The sequence below is a fragment of the Dermacentor variabilis genome, unplaced genomic scaffold (genome assembly GCF_050947875.1).
Source record: "Dermacentor variabilis isolate Ectoservices unplaced genomic scaffold, ASM5094787v1 scaffold_13, whole genome shotgun sequence".
NCBI lineage: Eukaryota > Metazoa > Arthropoda > Arachnida > Ixodida > Ixodidae > Dermacentor > Dermacentor variabilis.
Window position 1 is genome coordinate 19,753,296 of NW_027460291.1, and position 12,201 is coordinate 19,765,496.

At 44.4% G+C, this 12,201-nt stretch overlaps 1 protein-coding gene across 1 annotated transcript in view; it reads right to left on the reverse strand.

Annotated features, from left to right (window-relative positions):
- Nucleotides 1-12,201, reverse strand: part of LOC142566832 (nose resistant to fluoxetine protein 6-like) — a 339,215-nt gene that overhangs the window by 95,002 nt on the left and 232,012 nt on the right. The window contains exon 10 of the mRNA XM_075677724.1: nt 4,459-4,538. Within this exon, the coding sequence (XP_075533839.1) occupies nt 4,459-4,538 (80 nt within the window). The remainder of the gene's footprint in view (nt 1-4,458; nt 4,539-12,201) is intronic.

A 12,201-nucleotide genomic window follows, 5' to 3' on the forward strand; every position in this document is an offset into this window, starting at 1 on the left:
TTTCAGTACGGAATGTGTGAATAAAAACAAAAATGTACAACTTTTCCTTGTGTTCAGTTTTGGCTGACTGAGAATTGGCCTGCTTTAGTTGATCCGCTTCACAGCACGTGTACAAAATTAACGAGCAATGGTGCCAGGAACTTTTTTCTTTATACAACTCCCTACTATATCTGCTGACTAGTTGAACTGTAGCAATAAACTTAACCACAAGTTAGGAATTTCAAAGAGACTACCTTCCCGAAATGACGAAATGTATATATTACCTGCTAATATTTGTAGTTAATAACGATTTGGTATATAAATATTTTTATTCTAATTGCTCGACACTCGTGTGTACGAGTGCTGTCCCAGTGTTTTAAAAGTGAATGGAAGCTTCCAATGTAAACGCGGTAGAAAACAAGCGCTTAGTAAACACGGCACACTTCAGCGGGTTCTGCTTCGCTATTTGGCCAATGTCGCCGCGTGGCCCTCTCACCTGCAAGAGAGCACGAACACAGTCCGCTTGCAGGCGAATCAGGAAAGGAGGGCTTCGCAGCAAGCCTCCTCCTCGCAGCGGCGCACCCTCTCCCTCTACCCTCTGACCTCATCAGTGACGTCATGGAGGCATTGCTTTGTTCCAGAATTATTTTCAGTTGGATATCGGGCCAGCGGTGGAAGCGGCTCTGCCGCCGCGTATCTGCATGGGACCGAGTGTCCTAAGGGAGGCATAGGGAGTTTCCGCTCCTGGTTTATCTCCGGCACTGTAGAAGAGTTTCCCCGTTCGGGCGGTGCACATTCCCGATGGTCAACGCCGTATCGTCCACACACCAACGGTCTCGTTGAAGGGACAAACCGAACGCCGCAGAATCTGTTTGCCACGTACGTGTCCTGTGACCACAGGAACGGGGATGCCGTATCGCCATTCATCACGTATGCGTATAACACAGCGAAGCATGAAACAACTACAACACGCATCTATTGCGTGATAAGATCCCCAAACTGCTGAAGTGAAAAAGCTAGCAACAACTGGAACATCTTAGAGAAGTTTAAAAAAAAAGCCTTGTCCAATTTTTATGAAACTTTAATATAAATACCGACCATTGACTGTTAAATGTACTACTGTAAAAAACATCTTGAATTTTGCATGCAGTAAAATATTTAGGCTATTTAAGGCCCATGTATGGTTGTCCCAAAGATGGGTCGCGTTCTAACAATAAAATAAACATCGCACTCATATTGGATTCTGAGCTCATTGTACTTGTTGTAGTAAAAAAAAAACGACCCGGGTTGTGTCTTTTTTGCCTCTATTTAGCGATCAAATGATCTTGAGTTTTCAGGGCTGCTGCATCCGTATTCCTACAAGGGTACGCTGAGGTAGCGAGCACGTGAGAGCGCGTAAAGTTTTTGAACTCTAGTCAAGCGAACATATTTCTGGCATTGGTTTCTAATTACATGTCCCATATGCTATCTGAAATGCTCCCCGTGCACGTGAGCAATGCACCAGCCCAGTGGTAAAGTGCTATGACGCCGCTGCAGTAAATGAGCAAGCTGGATATGTTCGGATGAGGACAGCCGTAAAATGTGTCCCGAATGTTTTTAATTTTTACTTAAAATTTTATAGTTTCAGATGAAGTACTAAGATAAAGGACATATTGTGCTTGAAAACCTTGAGGCCCTTTATATGAAATGCCTCACGACAATGCCAACATTACACTAATCCATAAGAAGGGTGATGCTAAACGATTGAAGAATTATAGTTGCGTTAGCTTGCATTTAGCATAAGTTCAGTATTTTATAAAATATTTACCAAGATAATTTCCCAAGAAAATAAGGGCAGCACTGGACTTTAGTCAACCAAAGGAATAGGCTGGCTTCAGAAACTCATACTCTACAGTGGATCACATCCATGTTATTAATCAGGTTATCGAGAAATACGCAGCGTATAGTAAGCCTCTGTGTGGGCTTTTATAGATTACGAAGAGGCATTTGATTCAGTAGAGATATCAGCAGTCATAGAGGCATTGCGTAATCAAGGAGTACAGAATGCTTACGTAAATACCTTGGAAAATATCTACAGAGGTCCTACAGCTACCTTAATTCTACACAAGCAGGAATATACCTGCAAAGAAAGGGGGTCAGACAGGGAGACACAATCTCTTCAATGCTATTCACTGCGTGCTTGGAAGAAGTATTCAAGCTATTAAACTGGGAAGGCTTAGGAGTGAGGATCGATGGCGGATATCTCGACCGCCTTCGGTTTGCAGATGACATTATTGTGTTGAGCAACACTAGAGACGAGTTACATGAAATGATTGAGGACCTTAACTGAGAAAGTGTAAGCGTATGGCTGAAAACTAGTATGCAGATGGCAAAGCTAATATTGAATAGCCTGGCAAGAGAACAAGAACTTATGATTGCCATTCAGCCCTTAGAATATGTGCACGGGCACGTTTATTTAGGTGAATTACTCACAGGGGACCCTGATCATGAGAAGAAAATTTAGAGAAGAGAAAATGCATTGGAGTGCATGCCTCACGCATTATCCAACATTACTGGAAGCTCACCACTGTGGTTGAAAAGAAAAATGCACAACCACTACATTCCACCGGTGCTAACTTATCGGGCAGCTACTTCGAGATTAAAAAAGAGGTGCGACAAGTTGAGAACCGCGCAAAGAGCGATGGAACGAAAAACGTTAAGTATAACGTTAAGAGACAGGAAGAGGGCAGTGGTAGATCCGAGACCAAAGAGCGATAACCGATATTCTATTTGGCAAGAAGAGAAAAGAAATAGACCTAAACAGGCCATGTAATGCGGAGGACCAATAGCCGGTGGCCCATTAGTGTTACAGAATGGGTGCGAAGGGTAAGAGTGCAATCAAGGATGGCAGAAAATAGGTCGGGTGATGAAATTAGGAAATTTGCAGGCGGAAGTTGGAATCAGCTAACGCCAAACAGGGGTAATTGGAGATCTCTGGGGGAAGCCTTCACCCCATGCAGTGCACATAAGCATAGGCTGATGATGACGACGATGATGATGATGATGATGATGATGATGATGATAATGTAGTACACCTTCACGTACCAACTAAATTAACAAGCATGGTGTCGCGCGCACATGGGTAAATATGAACACGATTCACTGGATGACCGCGAACACTTCGTGTCAGAATGGTGGCGTATCGTATTATATCGTATGCGTATCGCTTCAACTAAAACTAAGCAGCGAGAACACAGTGCACACACAGCCATCAGCCCTTGGTGCATCTAGGCTGTGTAGCCACCGCAGATCACTCTAAAGATACGGTCAACGTGGTCACGCTGAGCCGCCTGTACGTAGCCGCGGCCGAAGAACGCCCCCTGCTGCCTTGCTCGCAATAGAAGACCAGGTGCTTCCTCCCTAACTTCCTTCCTTGCGCGCGCGAGATCAAGGTAACATCCTTGCAGATCATGCTTGTGCGCTTTTCGCTTGCACCTACGACATACGGCGGCGGAGTACGACTATAAAGACGCAGAGGTGACAGGTCAGTCCAGCCGTAAGAAGGTAGTGGTTTATCTGCGAGAGCAGCAGGGCTCCACGAGCACGTGCAAAGCGCGGAAGCGCGCCCAAATGAAGGTGAAAGACGACGAAAAAGAGAGGAGCATATATATATATATATATATATATATATATATATATATATATATATATATATATATATATATATCAATACGGTTTTTCCGTCGGTTTGTACGAACCACAGCGATGGAAGGGCTTACAACATCAGTGGAGAACGGTGTTTCAGTTTGTGTGCCGCAGTGCTAGCTTTAAATAGCCTCAACGTCGCGCTTGAGCGCGCTGTGGAGGGACAGAATTGATCAAGCATCAATGCGTCGTGGAAAGATGAGGCAGAATTATAGTCGTCGCGGGCACTGGGGTGCTTATCCTATAGTCCATCTCAGAAGCCAATTGCAGGGCTCCTGAAGGTACGATGTTTGTTTTTTGGGCATGGCAATATAGTTCCGGGCGTAACTACCTGATTAATGGCAGGATTAGTCTTGCATTTGCTTGATACATGATACGTTACAGAGATACGTGACATGTGGTACCTTTGCGAAGGCGCCTCGTATACCGCCAATTCAGCAGCCGACGACCGGGCGCTCTCGAGGGGCATTCCGCTCTCTTATTGGCTAAGGAGTCCTTGAGGTTCCAGAGTGCTGTAAACGACTCGTGACATGGAGCACAGATATCGAGCTTTAGGTGAAATGCGCCGATTGACGCACGGGCAACGTCTCTCTACTGTAGCACTGCAGCGTCAGCGTCAGCCCGCTAGTTTAAGATCCGGCACTAAAAAAAATCACTGGGTGCCATATTGGGACTGCAGGGTGGGTATGTGATAAAGCGCAGAGCGTAAAGGAAGGAGAAAAGATGAACATGCAAAGTGCAGTCCTTTTTTTTCAATATGAAAATCGGAAAAAGCAGAGACGTTCGAATACTTACTTTATGGATAGGAGGGACAAGGCCACAGCCGCAGCGTAAATTTGAAGATCAGCGCTGATGTACCAGAAGTGTATAATGCACTGAAACACAAAAACGAAAACATATATTCGTGTGTGTTACATAATGCGCAATGCCTGCATTACAATATTTCAAAATGGGTAAGAATAGCAGCCGTGCGAAAAGTTGCGTACATATGTGCCTGTATGATTTCCCCATGTTGCAGATATTCACTGCCGGTCCGGCCATACTTTGCGTGTATTGCCAGCATGAAGCGTGCAGTTTTGTATAAACCTTAACGGTGGTCAAATATGAGTGGGACAGAAGAACAGGTTGCTTAATGTGCACTTGAAGGAGCAGTTTGTTCCTCTCACTGGCGATGCAGTTTCAGCGCACATGCACTCTCACCCGATTCGTGACCTGATGACGAGAAAAAACTAAACAAGCACAAAACCGCGTAAGGAAAGCGCTACATGGTGGGTAAGTCAGGCTTCTGTAGCCCTTCATGAGAGCGAGCTCTCTTTCCTTCCTATAGTTTGGTGGAGGATGACATTCACACGCCTCAGATCTTGGATCAGTTCTCTCTAGCTGTCTTGACGGATAGGCTTTTCGGATACGCTTTTCGGATTTTCGGATACGTACGCTTCAAAGTTAAGCATATGCGTATTTTTTCGAACATTTTAACTGTCAGTTATTGGCGCTTGTGTTGTGTTTATTAGCCGCTAAATTTTCTACAATAGTAATTATTAAGGGAGAGGAAAGCTGAAAGGCTTTCACACTGCATTGTGGTATACCAGATATAACAAGAATGATATACTAGTCTTGGTTGCTTGTATTATATTTGAGGGTAGTTTGCGTCTGGTCGTGTAAGCTGAAATCGAAAAAAAGGAAAGTTCCTGTGGTTCTCAGTTTTCAGATCAGTTGATCCTAAGGCACTTGTTCAAACACTTTATCAAATCTAAAAAAAAGAAAACTTAAACCTTGCCGTACCTATCTAAGGATAACGCAAAAGAATGAATTGTGAGATATTTCGTTTTGCTTTGATAGGATAGCGTTGTCTTATGAAAATTCGTTTATGCTAATAAGAAGGTCTTGTTCGATTAGTTTACGACACGATGACGATGAAAGAAATGTGTGGCTGTTTCCTAGTGCTCGGTGGTCTCCTTTTTTCATATATATGCGCGGTTCTGTGGTCTGTCCGTTATCTGGCGATTTGTCAAGCCAGAACGGAGCACAAAAATATTAACTAGAAACGTAGCCACATATACGCCCTCACGACTGATCGAAACGCTTAAAATATCATAGGGCGCTTTAGGCTTCAAGTCCAGTAACATATATCTATACCATACTAGAACAAGAACAAAACTCTGGGGCTAAATATTAGCTTAGAAGAAGGGGTGAACTCGCTATAAAAATAAGTATTAAAATGCTAGCTAACGTCACTGTGTCCTGGACCAATGGCTCCGCAAAGAATATTTGCGATACTGATTTCTTTTCTCTGATAATGGTCCAAAGATTACTGGGGTCGCGTTAACTAAATTTTCACAGAAACATGTCCAGAAATTTTGGAGATTGGCCCTTCAGCCATCTTTTGAGCAATAGTGCACAAGCGTAACTCAATGTGCAGATTTTAAAAAAGAATATTTCAGAAGGCCGCCCAAATTTCAATAACATGCTGGTAGCAACATGACTGTACGCCCTTTTAACAGCATGCCTATTTAGGACACTTAGTCGTAGAGTCCTCGGTGCGTTATAGCAGTGCCTTTGTCCGGATTAAAAATCTGCTATAATGCCGCAGCAAAGTTACGCATAACTAGAGTAAATTGCAGCATTCAATAGTCTTGGTCTCCGAAGCGCGGCGTCACTTCCCTTGTAGAGTAACTTTCTAATCTGCACCACCAGTGTCTAGAAACGGCTAGCTTCCGAAGCGTCGACGGCTGACCCAAGCCGTCATCCGAGCTTTTATGAGTAGAGCTGCTTCCTTGTCGACGAGTACGAGGTTGGAGCAACGGAAGAGGGGTGAGAGAAGCAAACAGGTAAAGACAAACTCATACCTACAGCACTTGCGAGCACAGCACGTGTTACGTCGTAGTACGCAGGTACATTGTTCTCGGGGCACTTCTACAAGAGGACCTATGACGCTAAACCATTCTGGCAAGGCACAGAGGGATTCCATAAAAAATATTTCGTCTTCCCTAGATAGCCTCCTAGAAAAACAGGTAAAGTCGCATTCAACCAGTCCGGTGCTTTGGAATGGCGGGAAGCGCAGCCTTGGGCGAGGACAACGCCAAGCACACGCGCGGCCCCCGAGCCGATCCTGGAAAGGGAGACGCAAGCACACCAGACTCATTTTCTTGGTGCGGAGAGGGGTCAATGACCCAAGCTTACCAGAAGGTAAACCCACTTCTTGTGCTGACATCTTGCGCTGAAATTTTGGGAAACCTGTCGTTTTGCTCCCACGATAAACTCCACCAGTTCGTTCACACTGAAAGACGCACAAGCCTCGAAAGACGAGCTGCACCATGGTGACTCGCTTTCCCGTACAAATGATAAAGTCGTTCACAGACCATTGACCACAGTGTTTGGTGCTCAGCTACTACGCCAAACGTAACAATATACACATGTTATTAGAAGAGCGTACCAACAAGAGGTTGCTGAGACGTTGAAATTCGGGCTGTGTTTTGCAATATACTTTCTTTAAATGCTGCCCACTGAGCGGCTCATTTAGTTGCACCGCTGCATTTAGATGAATTTCCACAGATGGCCATAGGGCAACGCCCAAAATGCCGGGGTATGTACGTTGAAGCAGTACTCTTTTGACAACACTCTAATAATGGGTGAGGTTACATTGCTCAATACCTATCAGACTAGCAGGAGTACACTGCTTGTTAAATTTTATAACTTCACGTTTGATATGAATAATGTCGCGAGTCATCTAATGTTCCCTTTTCAAATTTTTCACTTTGGTCAGAGTAAATTTAAACAGAAATTGCACATAATTTAACTTGAATTCAAAGTTCTCAAATATGCACGGGCATTCCCTAAATCGGAAAGGCACATTTCCAGATGCTCACTTATGTATTGATAGCATAACATGGCTAGCAGATCAGAAGGGACGTGAGGCACACGAGACCGTAATCAGAGAAATCTTGCTCCCCAATTTCCATGTTGTAATCATTGAAATCTATGCTAAAGAGATCACTGCGCTGCAAAAACGCCGGATACGTGTCACGGGTACTGTTGCGAACGTGATGCCAAAACCTTAGTCAGTGCGCCTACTGGCATAAAGACCGATCTAAGGCGCTGTCAAAAACCTTAAGTAGGCTTAGATAACGCATTTGGCAAACTTAATTTTTTTTTATTCAGACATGTAATACTGCTGACCACTTAGATATTCTGAAGTGGCGTCTGCAGTCTGTGCTACCCAATTAAAAGAAAGCTAGGACCCGATAAGCCACTTTGATGCAGAGATATGCCTGTCTGCTGATGCCTGTCTGAATGTAGCCTATAAGATTACCTACCACTCGTGTTTGCGTGTAAGGCCTGCCCTTAACAAGAAGAGTGTGAGAAAGGGAAATATGTTACTACGAGGTATTTCGCTGTGCAGCCACGGTTCAGTATAAACAATAATGTGTGGAACCATGCCGCAGAAGGAGCCTTAGAAGAGCCTTAGCTTTTTTAAGTCCAAAGCATTTTCTTTCGCATTGTCAGAAGTAACGTCATAGCAGTGTTACGCTCAAGGACGCGATTACGTTTTGATGACTTTCTGTGTCCAAATAATGTCGGCAGGTACCAAAGATAGTGCCGTCCGTAAATGAAAATATAGTGCAAATTAAGGCGGCCACATTAGCTAGTATTACACATAGTTTGAGCTTTCTTTATTTGCCCACTGTGTACATGGGCAAGGCCGAGGAAAAAAAATATATGCATAAGCCTACTGACGAGCCCATCGGCCGTGAATCTAGGCAGCAGTCGGCCAACTTGTCCTAGTAGGAATACAAAATCATCGCAAAAAATCGTTTCGTAACATTCTGCATCAAAAACATCGACAACACGACAAAAATAAAGCATTAACACCATCCTACCTAATTCAGTAATCTGCATTACCACATACTTGTAAAGTGCATATGTCCTCCCGGTTAATAAAAAAACAAAGAAAAAAACGTGAGAAACTAGAGAGTTTATCAAACACGCATTCACCATACACAATTAGTATTCTTTGAGCCCATAATGGCCAATGCAGTTAAGCATATTGTGTTGGAATAGACAAACGAGAATAAAAGACAACGACTTAGAGACTCAGAATAAAAGGGGAAACTTTTGTAATATGGACACGGATTATCGAGACAGATTTATACCAAGCGTATGCATGGTATTTCACAAGCGCGGCAAAGTGTCCGATAGGCTTTGGTGACAATCAGAAGTTCTACATGCTGAAGCCCACCGAGTTGGGCACTTCTGCTGTTAAACACCTGTACATTCGAACGAATATTGGCGAGCTCCTGTAATGTGTTAGAAGATAGCTTGTAGGTACGTAGGTATTCCTTCTAATAGGCATCAACCAGCTTAACAAGGTGCAGTTCGAAATTTTTAACAACACTATAATTTTCACTTATTGGAGCAGTGGGGTCCTTTACAGGAGAGATTTAAATGTATTTGCAATACTTCTTTCTGCAAAATGTTCTTTTTGTTTACAATGACAGTTGTTCACAACACTTAGTGGGCACGATTAAGGTAAGACAAAACGAGAGGTGTGAAAAAAAACGTTAGCTTTATTAGGGAGCAAATATCGTGTTACGATTGATAAAATAGTTCAAATTCAAGTAAACACCTCATACTGTGCTTATTAAGTCTGCCCCATTGGCTTGTACCGGACATAGTGCAAACAAACACGGGATGCAGTGAAAATTAGAGCGGCCGACAGCGGCAGATGATGCACGTGATCTCTGAACGGGAGCTGCAACACCTACACGCCGTTCTTGCCATGCGACCGTTGTCTTTCCGTTATGGTCATGCCATTACCTTCATGATATTGGGATTCTTCTTTCATTGTCATGCTGCTGTCATTTGACCTCCGTCTTTTCTCCGTCGCTGTCACTGCGTTGTCACATCATCTTCACCACGTTGCCTTCGTTATGCCGTCGCCATCATTCCATAATCGTCATGCCATTGTCGTTATCGCATCATCGCAAAGTCGCCGTCGTCGCCGTTCGATCCCCGTCATGTTGTCGTAGCGATTGTACTGCCATCAACACATCCTTATCATACCTTTGTCGTGACTCCGTCATCGTGATTCTACCTTCGTCATTCTTTGTCGTCGTGTAATCGTCGACATACGGTCGTCGTCATACAATTGTAATCATTTTAGCATCATCACCGAATTTTCCTCATGCTATCGTCTTCATTTAAGCTTCGTCACACCGTCGTCATGCTGCCGTCGTCACAGCATGACGGTCCTCATCTCGTGGTCGTTATGCAGCCGTCGTCACACTATTGCCGCTTCACAGCGCCGCCGTCAGACTATCGTCGTCATAGCACCGTGGTCATTACAGCGTCATATAATGGTCGTCATGTTCCCGTCGTCCCACCATGTCGTCATACAGTTCTTGCCATCGTCGTCATGCCGTTGTCGTCACACTTCTTCGTCACGAGAAGACTCCCAAGCTCTTGGGTGTTGCGATGGAATTGTGCTCATCCGTGCTCTTTCGAACGAAGCGGCAAGAAATCGTATCCGGCCAACCATTCCTGTTACAGGAAAGAAGTGTTTGGCATCATCCTAAACACCATGGCGTAGGGGTGTAATGTAACATGTTTTCAGCAGAGGGATCGATCTCGCCACTTGCGAGTGTGTATCGTAATCCAGTACGCATAGGCCGCGACTATCTATAATGGGTAACATCCATGCAGCCAAAGAGGCATCAAAGAGAGCACTTGTCAATAGCGCTTTTGAAATGAAAAGTATGCCCACTCATTTCCTTCGTGTGTATATTGCAGCGAAGCTGTATATGGCTAGAGTTCAGTGCATTTTTGTTCTCCGTGAACAAAAACATCACCAGTGGCTCACACTCTCGTAAGCGTACATGCTCCCGTGAGCAGGCAAAAAATGCAATGGCCCATAGCCCCCGTAAGGTTCACGACTACCCACTTTGTCTGAATTGGCTGCCACGAAACTACCCCTGTTGCCGTTGTCGGTGATTTGAATGTAGATGTGCCGGTACTAAAGAGGGACCGGTTTGCGCGTTCCACGTTGCATGCACGGAACGCGATGCCTCACCGATCCGGCCCTACCGACCACCCAGCGTGGGTCGATTTGACATTATCAGAGAATGTGGTTGCAGTTGCGAGTGAAATCATGACCACCTATCAAGACAATAAGGAGTGTGCGTACCTTTCGTCATGATGGCTACCCATCAAGGCAATAAACAACTTTGTATCTTTGTTCAAAATTAGGTGTCGCCTCCACGTCGTGTGTTAACAGCTTTGCTGGTCAAAAACCTTCGCAGAGTTGAATGGCTTATGATTTTTCCAGAAACGCTTAGCATGAAAAAATTATCGTGAAGAATTGTTTGTTGCTTAATTAAAAGAATACTGCGAGTGTTGACAGAGAGTCATCTTAGATAGATCTTTTGTGCGTGTTCTTTAACTGTGAACAAGCTATCGCTATTGCGAGAGCCGTGATTTAATTGAATTCAATTCCATCGAATTAATTCCTTTTTTTTCATAACAGAAAAATGAGAGAAAAACTGTCTAGATCACAGCCAGAAGCTACACAGAACATGAAAGTTGTGTCGCTGCAATTAAGAAAAACTGTTTTACAAGTTAGACTGGCAAAGAAACGCTATTACGAATGGATATAGAGTATCATAGGTATAACACACGATTTTGTAATATACGAAAGAGAAAAAATACACCTGTAAGCAAATTTGACTGCACAAACGATGTACAAAGGGGCTATCGTAACACTCTAATGTTGCCGCGACAAACTTGGATACATGTTCTTTGTTACATTTTCCTAGAATATTCGACACGGGAGTAACTGTCTCGGTCATGAGTGTGGGGTTTAAAGGCCTTCTGGGACGCAAGGTAATGTTTCGTTGGGACCAGTGCACAAGTTTCCGTGGAGCCAGTGGTGCATCATTATACCCGGTTGGTTTGTGTAACGTGGATGTGTCATTGGGAGGGAAAGTTTCTAATGCAGAGTTTACTGTTCTTCCTAGCTCCTCGCATGACGTGATTCTGGGAATTGACTTTTTGCAATTGTGTGGTGCTAATGTTGACTGCCGGACGTGAGAACTCAGTGTCGGCACCAGTGTTTCACCTCTGCTCTTTGAAGGTGCAGCTTGCTAGAAGAGTGTGTTGTGCGTGTCTGATGACACAGTTGTGCCCGCCTTATCCGCGATGCGTGTTGCCGTCGCCTGTTCATCTCCGACTCCTATCTCGTTCTATGCTGCAGTGGAACCTGTACATCAGAACTGCCTCAAGAAAAATGCGTTAGTTCCGCACTGCGTGGTCTCAGTGACCAATGGATGCGCGGGGCTGTGGGCGCTAAACTGTTCCACTGAAGCGGCAGTGCTACCTCAAGGCCTAAAGCTTGTCACGTTTCAGGAAGACTCCCCCGCATCGCTGGCAGTACATACAGAGCTACCCGATGGAGGAGCAACTAATGTCTCGAGCCCCGGGAGCCTGAAAACACACTGCATGATTGATAAATCACTCAGTGATCACGAGCGTCGAGCGTTGATGGCC